The sequence below is a fragment of the Candoia aspera genome, chromosome 9 (genome assembly GCF_035149785.1).
Source record: "Candoia aspera isolate rCanAsp1 chromosome 9, rCanAsp1.hap2, whole genome shotgun sequence".
Classification (NCBI taxonomy): Eukaryota; Metazoa; Chordata; class Lepidosauria; order Squamata; family Boidae; genus Candoia; species Candoia aspera.
In genome coordinates, this window is record NC_086161.1 from 22,036,774 (window position 1) to 22,054,083 (window position 17,310).

Here is a 17,310-nt window from a genome sequence, read left to right on the forward strand (position 1 = left end):
GTCAGAGGTCAATATATATGGCCCCATCACCCACCTGGTGATGACTGTGCCCTGTGGAAGAACAACTTCGAACAAGAGGAGTAAATTGTAAACAGCCCAAATTAACAAATGAAATGAAAAAAGATATGTCGCAAATCTCTTAAAACTAGCAAAAAATGTAAAAGATCTGAATAAAGATAGTCTAATCTTACAGAATGAATTTAATGAATGTATGCAGGGAAGTGTATAGGTTTAATTAGTAATGAGAGGACTAAAATACAGGCAGTCCTCGCTTACTGACTGCTCTACTCAAAGTTATGACGGCACTGAAAAAGGAAACTTACCACTGGTCCTCGAAGTTGCTCATGATAAGAGATTGAAACTGAAGCAAGTAGATTCATTTGGTAACTTGGTAGAATGTTGGGGAAGATGGATGAAAGAATTTTAAGATGTGCAAATATTGGCACAGAGAGAGAGAGAGAAATGTTTGTTGAAACTTACGAGCTGCTCAATCAGGTCTCTTAGTTTGGGCATGAGTGCAGTAAGATTTGGGAATTGTTGCATCATATAGGACTACATGACATGTCCTTGAGGTCACAGCACTTTTCATAAACAAACACACAGTTCCTCTCTTCCTATCATCTGCCAACTCCTTCATTAGTGGGTATGCAGTAATTTAAAAGAAGGAGACAGTTTATGTTTGGGGCTCCCTTGCCAGAGGCAAGAATCATGAAAGAGGGGAGATCTCATCATTCAGATTTAATTCGAGAAAAACATTCATTACTACCTTCTAAAGAACTCCACTAGCAGAGCAGGTAGGGAAAACTGTGGCAAATGAAGTGAGAATCAGCTTCTTTGTACCTGGTTGGTAGAAATGTGAGTTTTACCAGGTGCAAGTCATACATGATCAGCTGTATCCTCAAAATCCTGAGCTTCTGCAGTACTCAGGTTAAATGCTAGAACATTTATGTACAAATGTTTGATCTCATCTGCTGGCCTGATAAATATTTAAAACAGAGGATGGGTTGTAACAATAAAATTCATGCTATGTAAGAAAGGTGGATTGTGTCCACGTAATTTTCTTTGCAGCAATAAGGAAGTTGCTTGACACTGGCTTCTGTTGGGATTTTTCTTTTAAATTTAAATCTAGCCTCAGAAATTCCTGGAGATCCCTCATCCAAATAATAACCAGGCCCATCCCTGCTTAGATTTTGAGGCCAAACAAGGTCAGCCATGTGCTGCCAGTAACTGAGTCAACTGTGTTTCAACTGGCTATGAAGTCAAACAGATTTAAACTAGTAACAAGGTGTTAGTTATTATGTTCTTTGTAAAACTTCTAATAAATTTATATTAAAAAATAAAAATAAACTAGTAACAACTGCAGCTCAATGGCAGCAATGATGATAACCAAACACCATTAAAAGAGCCAAATGCAGAGTGTGTGTGTTTGGCTTAGCACAAAGGTTTTCAAACTCCGCAGTACTGTGACCAAGGATAAAAGATACACACGATGGCTCTCATGAGTAAGACTCATTACTTCATTGGGGTCAGGACAAGAAGTAAATATGCCCCTTCGTAAAAGACACACAACTTTCTTGACATAGAGGCCCTTTGCTGGTCACTCTGAATTTATTTCTTATTGCTCCAAAGAAACACATACAGTTTGAAAGGCTAAGTATCTAAAACAATGAATAAATGAATGTGTTAGCTTCGCTGGCATATATACTTCCAAAGATATTCCCAATACTGCAGATGTACTGCATGCCAGGCCAAAAGCTGCCAGGATACAATCCATCTCTCAAAACTTGTTCAGGGTTTGCCCTCCATTCTGCCTCGACATGGTTCGCCCAGGCAAAGCGGGGGTTCGTTTAACAACATTCCTGCTTTAGGCAAGCAACTTCCTCCCCTGGGGTCATGGCCCACAGTTTGAGTACCTCTTGCTTAGTACATCATCTGAACCTGAATAACTGTGGCTTATTCAGCAAACCACTGTTTGGCAAACTGTGTGAATCTGCTGATTAGGCCAGCAAGGAAATCACCTTGCAAACCTAATTTCTAACTGGCAGCAGCTTTCCAGGATTTCAAGCAAGTCGTTCTTGGCTTTGCTTGGAAATATCGGGGACCAATTCAGGAAGGCAAAACACGTGCTCTTCCATTCATCTATGGCCTCTCTAGATGCTGGAAACTATTGCCCTGAACAACTCAAACAGAATATTGAATTTGCAGGACTGATTGCTACTCAGATGAGTATCACTTATCTATAATGCATGCATTTAAGACTATTTATTTCTACCGAACATTAGATTTGTTCTCATTCCCAAAAAGCTCTCTTGCATCATAACAGCTTTTTATCACTGCTTCCTGCCAGCTGCAGCTGCTCTTTATCAGAAAAAACTCTTATCCTTGCTTTCCTTGATATCATCTTGTTCTGAAGGATCTCAATCACAAATAATACATTAGCAGAAGAGACGGTTACATGGAAGGATTTCAGCCTGCGCAGCCTGTCTCACAGTAAGCATTCACTCCAATGGTTATTGTATCCACTCTATTATTTCATGCTTTTTGATTAGGCAAAAATGGATCTATCCCCCTGCTCTCATTTGCCAAGACAAAGCTAAGCAAGGCATCAGCCTGGATCAAACAACCCACTAAACAATCTTTTGTTTAACCTAGGCTATTGAATAACCCACAATCAACAGGGTTCATACCTCATACCAAGATATAAATCACGGCTTGCAAACCACATAGCTGGATTCACACATGCTGGACCAGGGGTGGGCAATTACTCCCCGGATGATCTAACAGGATGCAGAAGACCTTGGAGGGATTTCTTGGAGTACTGAGGCTGGTGTTTCCCCCCCATCCATCTTTTATTTTGGGTTGAGGAGTTAATACAGAGATGTAGCAGTCTGCCTTCCAGAAGCCTCCCAGTCTAACTCCTATGCTTATTTTTAAAACATTAAGGGGGAGAAAGTCATATTTGGAAAATATGGCTGTTTTGTCACCAAGGTTTGGCAGTGTGAATGTAAAATACTGGGGCCACACAGGGTTTGCAACTTTCCAGGTTGCCCACCCTTCTGCTAAATCATATTGTGGTTTGTTTGGTTTTGACTTAACGTGTTGTGTGAAACCAACCAGGTGGAACTAAATCCAAAATATGCCTGTATGACCAAACAGGGAGTCCCAAGCCCACCTCACATGCACCAGTGCATGTCACAGCAGTTGTGATTGGTGAAATGGCTCCAGACAAAAGATGTATGATGTTCTGAATATTTTGGTGTTTCTTGTTAACGCTTCTAATCAGGTTTGATGCAAACTTGAACAGTTGAATGGTCAGCTAGTTTGGGCCATATGAAATCAGCTTTATGGAAAATATGTGCAAGGCTGTACTCTAAAGTCTAAAGTGTTCTTAGCTCTAATTACTGAGCGAATTTTGTGTTTCTGGTGATTGTTTCTCCTCTGTCCTTTTTATACCCATTATCATACCTTTACCAACCCTCCGTCATTCTTCACTGGGACTAATTTTAGATTTCAAACGCATACATGGAGTCATGGAAGTTTCAAATTCATTTTTACTTTCTATTTAATAGGCTTGGCATCCAAGGGAGTATCTGTGACTACAATAAAACTGGGCAAAGTAGTTGAGGAGGCTTATCCTGTAATCAGATGATGCTGGTAGCTGGTACATCAATAGTCATTATTGTGTTCAGTTCCAAAAATAGAAGAAAAAAAAAAGGCTGATATTGGCATGTCTTCTCAGTCACCACCCTGGGAGCTCTGCCCCTATTTTCCCGTAACCAAGAGACTGCATGCCAGTGGCATCTCCTATAAGGCATACATGGAAAACAGAAATCAAAATGTATTGGTTATGGGAGTGCCATGGTGATATTGCCCTACCCAGTACAAGTATACACCTTGATACTCAATGTGCAAGCATCTTCCCAAGTGAAAGGCCTCCCAGCCACCAACAACATATAGGGGGACTACAGACCATTCAGTTAATCATGGTTAATCACAGCTTAGCATACAATATGAGTTCTATAAACCTATTCCATTTGGTTAGTCTGTGGTTTACTGTGTTTCAAATTCATTAAACTGAATATAGATAACCATTGTTAAGTGCATCATGTAACACATACTGCTAGAGTTAACTGAGCTGAAATCAAAAGGTTGAAATGCCCAAACAATTCACAAATGTTTCCTGTATCATGCCAATTCATAATTTAAAGCATTCACAACACACTAAGCCCTAAACCATGTATATAAACCTTAAGAGTTGTATTGATACTGCACCGGAACCAAACCATATAATGGGATGGGAACCTGGCCAGCAAGTGATTCCTGCTTTCTACGAGCACAGCTCAGCATAATACTGAAGGAAACAACAAAAGATGTGATTGTTTCTTCTACCTGCTGACCATCATGAAAAGAGATAGTGCTAAAGTTGGCTGTTTGGACAGAGAAATATCATTTTAAAGTTCTGACTCCCAGATGAATGGGATTCCTCAACTTTCTCACAATAGTTGTCTACAAACACAACAGATGTGTATTCCTAGGAAATTTCGGATTTGGAAGAACTGTGTGTTTACTTACCTGACTCATCACCAGCTTGAGGCCTGCTTATCAATTTCCTAAATGGCCAAGCTTTTCATAGGTCATTCTGATCCCGCACATACAGTAGATAAATCCAGTGCTTTTGTTTATTATTTACTAGAAACAAAAATTAAAGTCCTAGTCCACAAAACTGGTTTTCTCTTGGGTGTGCCTCCATATTGATTAACATGAGGTTTTTGTTTTTTTCTTTCGTGAAACATGCCAGTTTAATGGCTGTAAAATCAAGACTGATTTGAAAACACCCACCCCAAATATCCTTGCATGCTTTTGACTGTATTAAAATCTCCTAGGTAGCTGTACACTTGTCCATGTAAACATCAAGTATTTACAAAATTCTATGCACATTTTTTCAGAATCGCTATTGGGTTCAAAAGGGCTTAATTCTGAAAGGCCTACTTTGACCTTGAGCATTTTTTGCTGAGAAAAAAAAGGCTATTATCTTAAATAGGCATACCCCACATTGAAACACTATAGTTGCAAGCTTTAGACGTTTCACTGGGAACAAGCTATTAAGACCCTGATACCTGAATATTGAGGCTTCCTAGAGTTGATCCCGATTTTCATTTCGGTGGTGGTGTTCACACAACACACCAACTCAAGGGAACTGTGGCTCATGGATCAACCGAATTATGGCTTTACATGATACCCTGGACCCTAAACTGAGGACTTGGGTTCCATTGCCCCCACTTCCAAGGGAACACGTAGTTGGCCGCTTTCAGACGACCCAGCGGGCCCCTACCAGACAAGCATAATTTCTGCAGGCGCGGCGGCAGGACGTGAACCACCTGGTCCACCCCAACGCGATCCCGGGCTGGCGGGGGCGAGGCGGGGCGACCTGGGCTCGGTAAGCCCCGGTTTTGCGAATCAGCCCCTCGGGGGAACCCCGACATCATTCCGGCCTCCGGAGCGGAGCCCGGCGGAACTTCCCGGGCGAAGGGCTCCCCAGCGCCCCGCCAGCTCTCGAGGGAGGACTTCTCTAGGCGGGGGCGGCGCGCTTAGGCCCGACGCCCGGGAAAACGCGCCTCGCTCGGCAGAAGCCGCGCGGCGGCAGCGCCGAGGCGGGAAAATTCGGCGCGGAGGCGGAGACCGGGGGGACGGGCGGCGTGGCGGGGGAACGGCGGCGCCACTCCCGAGATGGGGGCCGGTGGGTCAACCGGGGCGAACGGGCACCCCCTCAGGCAGCGGGAGCGGCGGCGCCCCCCATTACTCGGCCCGCACGGGAGGCTGGAAGAAGCGACGGCCTTCCCGCGCCGCCATCGCCGGCCCAAAAAAGGGCAGCGGGGCGTGGCCCGCCGGAGGGGGCGTGGCCTCCCCTATAAATCCCGGCGGCCAGGCAGGGGGCCCCTCATTCTTCGCCAGGCGCTCGGGACTGCTGCTCGGCCTGATTCGTCCTGCGGCTTTGGGGCTCGTCTTCCCGCCCTCGCTCCAGGGTTTGACTCCGCTTTCTCTCGTTGGTCTCGCAGTGTTCGCCGCCGCCATGAATGGTTTCCGGGACAGCAGAATCGAGGAGGGCACCTTCCTCTTCACCTCAGAGTCGGTGGGGGAAGGGCATCCAGGTGAGCGGGGGGGGGCTTGAAGGACCCGGCTGTATGAGGCAGGCGCGCGCCGCCGCTGCTCCTCGCCGCCTGATAGGCCAGCGCGCCCCGGCCGAATGACGCACGGGCGGCTGCGGCCACCGGGAGGGCGGCTGGCCGGCCGGTCCCTCGCGTCCCTCTCCCGGCTTTAGAGCCTCTCCGGTTTGAGGCGGCCCCCTTTCCGGCCCTCTGGGGGGGGGCGGGCGGCCACGCGGGCCAACCGGCGCGTGGAGACGGGACGAGGTGACGAAAGCGGCCCTCGCGCGCACGCGCACTCCCTCCCGCTCTGAGTCGGCGGCGCGCCCCGCATTGCAGACGACCACGTGGTGCCCGCATGGCGAGATCTTGGAAGGGGAGGATGGATGGATGGTGGGGTGGGGTAAGAAGGAAGGGGGGGGAAGAAGAAAGCAAAACACCGTCCCATATTTCGGGGAGTGGGCGTCCAAGACTTAACGGTGCAACTGCTCACGCTTTCTGGTTCAAAAGAAAAATAAGAATTAAAGGAGCCGTTGAATGTCTGGGGAAAGGGCTTAAGGTTTAATTGGAAGGATAAAACCCCCTGGCCAGGGTCGAACGTCTGTTCCTCTAAAGAGATGTAGGGTTAAGGAAATAACGTTCGTCCTTGAGCTGCCCTGCAACAAAGACTTTGGCATGCCGAAGGAATTGAGACCATTGCTGGGGCTTAGAGCAAAGGGAGCAATTCTGGCTTGGATGTCCAACAATCTTGAGGAGGCATCTTGCATTTCCATTGTCCTCCGCCATGATGTCTGGGCAGTGGGGGGGATGTGTTTCAGTTTGGAAAGGGCTGATTTTGAGCAGTGGGAAAACCAGCTTTTGTGCTGAGTTAACCAAAATTGAGTATTTTCTAAGGCACTATAGGAATAAGGTGTCTTTGATGTAGAAGTGGGGTGCGTGGGAAGTTAGCGCATCATCCAAGTCTCTGCTACAAAAGAGCAGGAAGAACTGGTATGTCGTCTTTTCCGCCATTGACATGTAGCCATTGGAAGCCATGTGGTTCATATTAAAGAGTAGCAATGTGTTGTGTTCCCAGCAGGGTGGATCAGACTCTTTATGGTCTCAATTCCTCTTCATGGAATAAATGTGAAAGATTTGACAGTAGACACAAATTTAATACACATACTTTGTAAAGTAAACTGAAACGTTGCCCCTTTTACACTTCTCATTAGTTCTTTTCATACCATAGTTAGGACTCTGAGTACTTGTTCAGGGAACCATGCTGTTGAACAACATCTCAAAGGTCATCTAGCCTAGCTACCTGCTAATGCAGGATATCAGCAGCTAAAAGATACACAACAACAGGCTAGGCAGTCTGTATTAAATTTCTCTGGAGGGAAAGACCACAAACTGGTAGTTGATTTCCTGAAATTTGTTCTAAACCCCAGCTCTGATTTATTTTGTGAAACTGATAAAAACTACGTTTTAGAATAGAACTACATCAGCATGTACATTCTTTCTCTGACATGGTGCCTATCAGATTATTGAATTACATTCCAAAACATGCAAAAGGCAATGAGTTAGGAAGATATCTACTCTTCACTCTGAGGGGGATGCTTATTCTAAAATAGCACATTTTTTGAAAGCTGTAGAAGCAAGCATAATTTAGTAGTATTGCTCAAGGTTGTTGCATTGTCTAAGCTGTTGCTTATATTTATAGTCTTGAGTACTCCAAAGCTAAGCTATATCAAAGCAATCCAGCATACAAGAAACTCACAAACAGGATGTGAATGCAGTTATGCTTTTCCACTTATTCCACCTCCAAGATTTCTAGGCACCTCAAAATGTCCCACAGTATAAGCCACATCGTCCATGTTTCAGCTTTATTGGATGATCAATAGTTTTAGTATTATGAGAAATAGAATTCTAAACATGTTCTGTGTTAAGATGTCCTCTGGCATAATATATGCACTCCTATCATGTGTTTGAAGGTTACCATTTCCTTGTAGAAGAGTTGGGACAATCCTTAATTGTCTCTTTTAGTTTGATTAGACCACATTTAACAATGTGGTATGTTCATTTTCTCTTGTCCTTACTTGCTTAACTTGGGATTCCATTCTAAAGATGCTTATTCTCATTGTGGCCATCTTGCGCCCTCTGAGTTAAACAGCAGGGTAGCAGGTGTAGCCTTATATATAGATGGTGTTCTGGCTATGTTAAAAAAACAACTCTAAAGCATTGGAAATGTAGTTTCTAACCTATTAAAATACACTGCGTGGTAAGCCTATTTTCTATCGGACTAGTTCATTTTTAGAACAGCAATCAAATGTATGTTCTGATTATATTGTATTCTAGATAATTTGGGTGGGTCTTTTCTAACATGCTTTCTGTTTATAAAAAGAAACTATACTGTATAGCATTTTACCAATTGAATTGTGACAGTAACAGCATAAGTTTGGTTATGATGATATATTCAATTCATAGCATTGCTTAATGGAAATGACTCAAACATTTGTGTGTGTTAAAAGATCAGGGCAACAAGTAAAGACTGACTTGTAAGTGCTAATTGAACAAAGTGTTTTTGCATTGAAAGATCATTTCCAAAATAGTTATTTTTTAGATAGGATTAAATGATTGAAAAATAAAACTGCAAGTGTAAATTAGTAGGTGGCTCTGTTAAAGCTCTAGTTGACTATAGGATATTTGGTTCAAGTTCAGATGTTTTCAGAGGGAATGAGAAAGACTTAACTTCACAGCAAAGAATGGTGGTTTTCCCATCCCTATAAAAAGTGTCTAAATGCAGGTCTTAATAATGGAAAAAATTGCCTACCTAGTGAGCAGAGTAGATTGAGTAAATTGAACATCTCTAATAAATAGCAGGAAGAGCCACTTTGGTGTAATGATTAAAGGTGCCAGGCCAGAAACCAGGAGACTGAGTTCTAGTCCTGCCTTAGGCACAAAAGTCAGCTGGGTGACTTGGGCCAGGTACATTTTCTCAGCCCTAGGAAGAGGAAGGCAACTTCCAAGAATGTTGTCAAGAAAACTGCATGGACTTCTCCAAGCAGTCACCAGGGTCAAGATTGACTCAGAGTTCACACACTGGCATCTGGACGACTCCAGCTTTGTTATTTCTTGGGTAACTCCTATGAAGAACACTTGAGCAGTGAATTAGAAGAAACCTAGTTTTAACATTTCCTCCAAACCCAGCCAAGAAACCCATATACATAAATAACTCTTGAAAAAAGTGTGTTTGCAAAAATATGGTAAGCCATCTTTCATGGTTTATTGGGCTTGTGCACCACCAACTTAAACCCAGTCCATGTGACCCTTAAACCTAGGCTTTCCTAAGATTAGCTTTTTTGCAGGAAATGATGGCTGTTCCCAGCTCATATGCTAAGAGCTGGGTTGGCATGAGACCCTGCCTGAAAAGTTGTGCAGGACAAGGGCGGGCATGTGTTTGCATCCATGTAACCAGGCCCAATTTTAAATTTCCTGAAAGAGCAGAGATGACCAGAAGAGACTTTGAGAAGGAGGGGTTATTTTAACTGGTCAGTAAAGTGACAGGTTTCTTAAAATGTGAAATAATAGCTCATTGAAGCCTAGAGAGTAATGGGAGCCTTTTGTTTTCAGATAAGATCTGTGATCAAATTAGTGATGCTGTCCTTGATGCACATCTGAAACAAGATCCAAATGCCAAAGTTGCATGCGGTGAGTACTCTTGGCCCTTTATAGAAGGGCTGAACAGTCTATATCAGGGTTTCTCAACCAGGTCTTAAAAAATTACTTCAAATTTTGGCAACTTCACATTCAAGAGGCAAGTTTCATTATTTTTAGTTTAAGAACACTGTTAATGCATATATGCAGGCCTACCCATGAAACGAATATAATTTTGTAACTTGTGGCCTGTATTTGGGCCTGGATGTTCCCTGAGGCCTGAAAAATATTTCAAAGGTTCCTCCAGGGTCAAAAGGTTGAGAAAAGCTGGTCCATATTAAGTACTTTCCCAATGAAAGAATTCTGTTGCACTTGGAACTGACAACGTTCTACCTGTGTTCTAATGCAGAAACTGCTGCAAAGACAGGAATGATTCTCCTGGCTGGGGAGATCACATCCACTGCCGCGGTTGACTATCAGAAAATTGTTCGTGAGACAATCAAGCACATTGGCTATGACGATTCTTCAAAAGGTGAGTAGGTTGGCTGCCTGCTAGGCTGGCTACCTTTTTGCATTCCAATTTTGATCGGGGAGCTTTAGATTTTGAACTGTTCAACTTACTCATCCTAAGGTTAAACTTTATGTGTTTTAGGTTTTGACTACAAAACTTGCAACGTGTTGGTTGCTCTAGAGCAGCAGTCTCCTGACATAGCTCAGGGTGTGCATCTTGACAGGAAGGAAGAAGACATCGGTGCTGGGGATCAGGTTGGTATTGAGGGGTTGTTGATTAATTATAATTGGTCCTTAGTGTGGGTTCCTAGAACTTGCCTGTTTGAGTCTGAAGCTTATTGTTCTGCATATCGTTCTCGCTTCAGGGTTTGATGTTTGGTTATGCTACTGATGAGACGGATGAGTGCATGCCCCTGACCCTCCTCCTAGCACACCAGCTGAATGCAAAACTGGCAGAACTCCGTCGCAACCACATTTTGACTTGGCTGCGGCCAGATTCTAAGACTCAGGTAAAGGCGGTTCGCATCTCCTGCCCAAAGGGCAAAGTAGGAAACCTTGCTTTAGGCATGCTAAAGATTCCTTTTTGATCATCATGTGAGATGTGGCTGTTCCTTTTGGCTCCCCTCCAGGTGACTGTTCAGTACAAACAGGACCGTGGTGCCGTAATTCCCATCAGAGTCCACACCATTGTCATTTCCGTCCAGCACGATGACCGAATTGGGCTGGATGAGATGAGAGATGCCCTGAAGGAGAAAGTGGTCAGAGCTGTTGTGCCTGCAAAATACTTGGATGATGACACCATTTATCATCTGCAGCCTAGTGGCCGATTTGTGATTGGTGGCCCCCAGGTATGTCAACTGTTGGCTTTTTGCCCCCCCCCCCCCAATCTGGGCATATATGGGCAGCTTTCTGAAGGGTGGCCTCAGTGGGAAAGTTCAGAGACACTTGGCAGTACTTCATAACAAAGCCAAGACTTTGCAAGATAGATGTCAGTTCATCAGAGAAAGCAGAAATGTAACAAACGCAATTGTTGTAGGGAGATGCTGGTTTGACTGGGCGGAAGATCATTGTTGACACTTACGGTGGTTGGGGAGCCCATGGAGGAGGTGCTTTCTCTGGTAAAGACTACACAAAGGTTGACCGCTCGGCTTCTTACGCTGCTCGCTGGGTTGCCAAATCCCTTGTAAAGTCTGGCCTGTGTCGGCGAGTGCTTGTCCAGGTACGTTTGGCTCATTTCTTGAGGGCTAAAAGGCTCTTGGACCAATTTGATACGGACATGGCTCGTTTTGCTGTTCCCTTCTGCGGGGGTAATAGTGTGGTGCAAAGTGCAAAAAAAGAATAAAATAAGCCAAAGGGCTTAATGGCATAAGCTAGGTAGAGGGAATATAGCTAAATGTAGTGTGTACAACATTATTTATTATGCATCCATGCCTTTTTGGTTTTGTAAACAATGCTTGTTTCCATCCTGTCTACATGCTAAATCTGGCCTTTTGAACTTGGTACTTTTAACCAGGTTGAAGTTCATCAACTCCATCCAACAGTTATTTTCTTGGCCTTCTCCTTCGTCTCAACCCATTCATTCTTCCTTCATATACAGGTAGTCCTCGACTTACAACTGACCATTTGTTTAGCAACCATTTGGAGTAATGATGCTGAAAAAAGTGGCTTATGACTGGTCCTTGCACATTGCAGGGTCCCCGTAGTCACATGGTCCAAATTTATGTGTATATATCTATTTATCATCCCGCCTTTATAAATAACTCAAGGTGGTGAACATACCTCGGCAACCAGCATGTATTTATGATGGTTGCAGCGTCCCGGGGTCATGTGATTGCCATTTGCAACCTTCCCAACCAGCTCCCAACTAGCAAAATCAATGGGGGACCACGTGATTCACTTAATTACTGTGGTGATTAGCTTAACAATGAATTTTCCTGTCCCTGTTGTCATAAGTCAAGGACTCCCTGTATTTGTGCTGTGATTCAATCTTCTATTTCTTCTTTCTGGCTGAGCCACTTCAAATACTTCTTTCATACTGGTGCCTCTTGTATTCATTTGGCATCTGTTCATTCTTGACTGTTAACCGTATTTGACTGCACCTGCTTCTTAAATCCCAGTCCTGCTGCTTTCAACTTCTGTTTTTCTCCGGCCATATCCAACCCTTACATCCATTACAAGAAAATGAGCAAAAGCAGTCGTACGCAGACACATTTGTTCCCTCCGTTTTCTCTTTGAATTGCAACTGTTTTACTCTTCTATGTAATTTTAAGATCCACATTCAATGCCCTGTCATGAATCCATCCTGTATTGGCTACAGGTGGTTTGAGTTTTCCGTCAGCAAACCATGTGGCATTGCCTGTATCCCAAAAGTGCAGAATTTAGCTTTGGAATTACACCACTGTAATCATTATAAGTAAAAGCATTAGAGAGGATTATGTGGGAAATACTGAATATATAATGCCTTATATAATTTTGGAGTAGCAGCATGAAGAGGCAAGGAATTTCCTAGCTGGCAACCAACCCACTGTACGCTTCCCTACTCATGGTTCCTATTTACTTGCAGGTCTCTTATGCCATTGGAGTGGCCCATCCCATATCAGTCTCTATTTTCCATTATGGCACCTCTCAAAAAACAGAGCACGAATTGCTGGACATTGTGAAGAAGAACTTTGATCTTCGCCCAGGGGTCATTGTCAGGTAAAACATGGTAGCGCATGTCCGTGTATAAAGATGGAAAATAAATGGGGGATAGGAAGGATGGGAGTAGGCGTAAACAAGCCATGGCCGTTGGGCAAAACTGCCCTTAATGTGCCAACATTTTGTCCTTCCTTCTGCCGTTTGCACCATGCCCACTACGAAGAGACAGAGGAAAGCGGCCTGCCGAGCACGGCGTGTCTTGGTGTGTGGTCACAGGAGATGGCTACAGTGTCAATCAAATCAGAGGTGATGTCCCTGCATTATGGGGGGAGTGCGCGCTTGGATGCCTTTAGCTAGCAGCGCTTGCTCTTTGATATGTGACTGTCAGCCCTTCAAGGTAGCTTAGAGTAGGAAACTAGTGTTGTGTAGGCCAGTACTACTTCCATGAAAAGCTATAACAACACAACCTTGCAAGTTGGAATGTGCTTCCCCCCTCCTTCCCTTTATCTTTAAAAACTAGGGAGCGCCCTGTCTGTTTACTCACATTACATTCTTGCTCAGGACTCGGACCTCTTTTGTCTTGGTAGCAGCTCTTCCTCCTGTCCCTTAAAGCCACTCCCTCTGCCCTCTACAGTGACAGTCTTGGTGGGATGCTTCCCTCAGACGCTGCATGCTAGTTCACGGAGTAATGTGCTTGGGGGATTCCTGGAAAGCAAGAACCTTTGAGAGGCTGACCTCACAGGCACAATTGTAGATACTTTCAGGTTATCTTCCAAAGAATCTAATGAGAAATTGAGCTTGCTCCATAGTACCTCCTACACTTATAATTGAAATACTTCCTCTGAACAGTGGCAGAAATGTACAAGTGATTTGTAGAAATTCTAAATTGCTCTACAGCAGACATTATATGATGACATTTGGAAGAAACTCCATGCCTGATATGGTAACAGCATCTTAATATGGGCTTCGTATTAGCTAGTCTTGATTGAGCTGAGGCAATGGAGTTATTGGTTGACCTCTCTTTTAGAAACATAGAAAAAAGTTGCTGATAGTTAAGTCTTAGGTTACCTTTTTTTTGTTCAGGAGGCTAAACAACCTGTGTAGGGCTTCGTTAAGACTTTGGGGAAGCTTAGCTCTGCAGACAGGTAGTGCGGGTCTGCGCCTACATCTGTTAGGAAGATGTAGTCTCTGGACTGAGGTGGGCTGAGGCTGAGATAGGAAGTATCATCCCTTCTGGAGAGCTTGTGTGTTCTGCCATGGAAGTAGTCGTCCATAAGTAGAAGGTAAGTATTTCACGCTCTCAGTTTGAGCCCGGGGGCTTAGATTTCCAAGGAGCCCATTGGCATTGCTGTTCGCAACCCCTAAAATGGTGAATCTTGCCTTTTGTAGAAGGATGATCTCTTCTCTGGGGCCAAGGGCGTTGACCATCCCTGCCAATAAGCGGTCCCTTGAGATGTAGGTGCTTTTTTGCTTTCTTTGGGTGAATGCTGTGTATTGAGTTACGGACTTGTATATTCCAGGGATCTGGATCTGAAGAAGCCCATTTATCAGAAGACTGCAGCCTATGGTCACTTTGGTAGGAACAACTTCCCCTGGGAAGTCCCCAAAAAGCTTAAATACTGAATATGTTGGGCTTCTTTCCCCAGACCTGTTGGTGTACATTACAGAGAAACCTCCAGGCTCCTTGTGGGAAAGAGCCCTGATCCCTCAATTGGTCCTATCCTCTGCTCTTAACTTGGCACACTGTTCATTACCATGAATATCAGTCCTCTGGGGACCGCAAATTGCACTGTGCTTTCTCCTCTGCCTGATGTGCTTGACGTACAAGTAGCACCAGTTGAACGTAGGCACAATACGAAATCCGTGGAGAAGAAAGGCTGTAATCAAAACAGTGCTCCGGCCTAACCTTTTGCATTGCCCAAAGGCTAAGCTTACCGTCAAAAAACAAAACGAAACCCCAAGAAACTTCCCTTGTGATGTGTACACAGTCTGGTTTCATCTCCTCAGCCCAGACGCTTAGAGCAGGGTGGTGCAGTGACTGATTTTGGGGAATGTCGAGGCCGCCCCCTCCACTGATTTCTTAGGGGCAGCAGTTGCCTAAGCAGAGAGCTTGCATGCTACGCAACTCCTGTTTGGAGCTCCAGTACAGTTCTGCCGAAGTTTCTGAATGGAGGCAGTCCTGGGTCTGTGCTCTTAAATTCAGTCAGCGCCATGTTGGAATCCTTTTCTGCTCTGTTTTCTTCGGGGTTCAACATAATTTTTTTTAATCCTATGCAGTTTTAGCACTAGCCAGACCTCATTCCACTTTATCAAATGGGCACCGGCTAATCTTGGTATAATATAGAGAGGTCACAGGATTGTACCCAGGATCTGTAGGCTGCACACTTCACTTTTGGCACCTGGAATTTTTTTTTGGTGGTTAGAGCCAAGAACTTCATGTTGCACAAAATTCCCAGTTTACTTTCAAAGTCAAGTCCAAACTGCATTCTGAAGTACTGGTGTAGCTACAGAGAAGCCAGTCCCCTTCAGAGCACACGTGCAATTGGGAAGGTCGTGGGAAGACACCTACATACTTGAAACTTTTTAATAATTGCTTATTTATTGTGTTTGGGATGGGGTGTGAGTACAGAGAAACCCTTGTCTCAAATGGCAGCTTTTAAACTTTATTTTGACACCATGAATTCCTTGACAGTTCCCAGCATTCCCTGGTAGGCCAAGGTGTCCTACAGAAAAGCCTTGGGTGTAACCTACAGGGGGTCTGGCTTGTGTAAAACAGGGGAGGGCAGTGCTGGGGGGGACTGACCTTGGGAGAGGCTAACTTGGCTGGTGTTGTACAGAGAAGCCAGCTTGTTTACTTGCCCATCCGATGGCCAGTATCCTAAACAGGAAGTGCCTTTTGCGTTCCACTTTTTTTTTTTTCCCTGGGTGTTTATTACATCTGTCTGGTTCTTGAAATTCCACATTAAAATCTTTAATAAAGTGCTAGGTTCTGTCTTAAACAATTGATGGTATGTGTCTGGTTTGAATAGCAAGGCTAAAAGGATGGCCTTCCTCAACAGTAGGTCTTCACTTCCTGCCATTCTGTCAATTTCATGACCTAATAAAGACGTGGAGAATATATTGAATCTGCCTCAAAACATAAGCGTGTGTGTAGAAGGTTGCCTCTCCAAGTTGATTTAAAAAAAAAAAATCTGTTCAGTCGTGTCTGATTCTTAGGGACTGCCTGAACAAGTCACCGCAGTTTTCTTGGCAAGGTTTTCCAGAAGTGGGTTTGCCATGGCCACCTTCCTAGGGCTGAGAGAGAGGGACTGGCCCAAGGTCACCCAGCCGGCTTTGTGTCCAAGGCGGGACTAAAACTCGGTGTCTCCTGGTTTGTAGCCTTAACCTGGTGTTCCCCAACCGTGTTGAGTTTAAAATGGGTGGACTTCAACTCCCAGAATTGGTTGAAGTTGAAGTCCACCCATCTTAAACTCACCAAGGTTGAGAAATACTGCCTTAACCACTGCACCGAGCTGGCTCTCCTCTGAGTTGACAGCACTGAATAAATTTTTCATCTCTGTCCTACCTGGCAGGATAGGGATAATGACTTGAAGAGAGTTCTGGTTGACTGCGTACAGAGACATGGGCCACTACCCATTCTGATGCCCTTTTGTCTAATGTTGAGTATGTATAGCATCACAAGGTCAGAGCGTGGGTTTTGTTTTGCATGAACCACAGCCGCTTTGCCTTTCAGGGGGAGTTCAAAGCTGGTTTTCCTGTTCCTTAAATGGAAGCATGGGTCCAAGATACATCCACTGATCTTGGGAAAAGCTTTGTGAGTGTTGTTTGGGTCCGAACAGGGAATAACAAAAGAGCTGATTAATGAACTCATTAAAAAGCAACAGGACGAAAAGCAAAAATGAGCTGTGGAGGGTGAGGCCATGCAAACGGCCTTAGCTCCTTTGTGAGAGTTCGCTCTGGTTTTATTTTGTTCAGGTAAGCACACCTGTGTGAGCTGCGGCCAATATGCAAGCGAGAGTTGGATAATTGGGGTGACTAAATTGAGGAAATAGTTTCTTGCTCATACAGAAAGCAGGGGAGAAAGTCTCAAAAATAATGCAGGGCAAAGTCACATGGCAACACCTTCAGCTTCTACCAATGTCAAGTCTCTTGGGACAACCCCCCAATACCTACAGATAGTCTTCACTCAGTGACCCATTTAGCACTGGTTCAGACAGTGCTGAAAAAACCAACTTGTTGGTCCTCACACTTAGGATGGTCGCAGCATCCTGCCTGCCTGGCTTCTGGCAAGCAAAATCAAGGGGACCATGTGATTTGCTTAACACCTGTGGTGATTCACTCAATGGCTGCTGCAAAAAGAAAATTTGGTTGGATTTGCTTAGTGGCC

The 17,310-nt window shown here is 44.4% G+C and overlaps 1 protein-coding gene and 1 long non-coding RNA gene across 2 annotated transcripts; one reads left to right on the plus strand and one right to left on the minus strand.

Moving 5' to 3' along the window:
- Positions 1 to 611: 611 nt before the first annotated feature.
- On the minus strand, positions 612 to 4,684 carry LOC134502764 (uncharacterized). Its single transcript, XR_010068478.1, has 2 exons — positions 4,573 to 4,684; positions 612 to 840 (listed from the first exon to the last, which is right to left on the minus strand). It is a non-coding gene; the product is annotated as an uncharacterized LOC134502764 (long non-coding RNA).
- A 1,277-nt stretch (positions 4,685 to 5,961) lies between these two features.
- On the plus strand, positions 5,962 to 15,925 carry MAT2A (methionine adenosyltransferase 2A). Its single transcript, XM_063311541.1, has 9 exons — positions 5,962 to 6,149; positions 9,753 to 9,830; positions 10,186 to 10,308; positions 10,429 to 10,541; positions 10,652 to 10,795; positions 10,916 to 11,134; positions 11,323 to 11,505; positions 12,850 to 12,983; positions 14,444 to 15,925. Exons 1-9 carry the CDS (start codon positions 6,071 to 6,073, stop codon positions 14,544 to 14,546), a joined length of 1,176 nt encoding a protein of 391 aa, XP_063167611.1. The 5' UTR covers positions 5,962 to 6,070; the 3' UTR covers positions 14,547 to 15,925.
- Positions 15,926 to 17,310: the final 1,385 nt, after the last annotated feature.

Excerpts from the sequence above, each read along its gene's own strand:
- MAT2A (XM_063311541.1), top strand. The coding sequence starts at position 6,071 with ATGAATGGTTTCCGGGACAGCAGAATCGAGGAGGGCACCTTCCTCTTC. Across the intron at positions 6,150-9,752 it reads GGTGGGGGAAGGGCATCCAG|ATAAGATCTGTGATCAAATT; the intron begins GTGAGCGGGGGG and ends TTTTGTTTTCAG. Across the intron at positions 10,309-10,428 it reads CTATGACGATTCTTCAAAAG|GTTTTGACTACAAAACTTGC; the intron begins GTGAGTAGGTTG and ends TATGTGTTTTAG.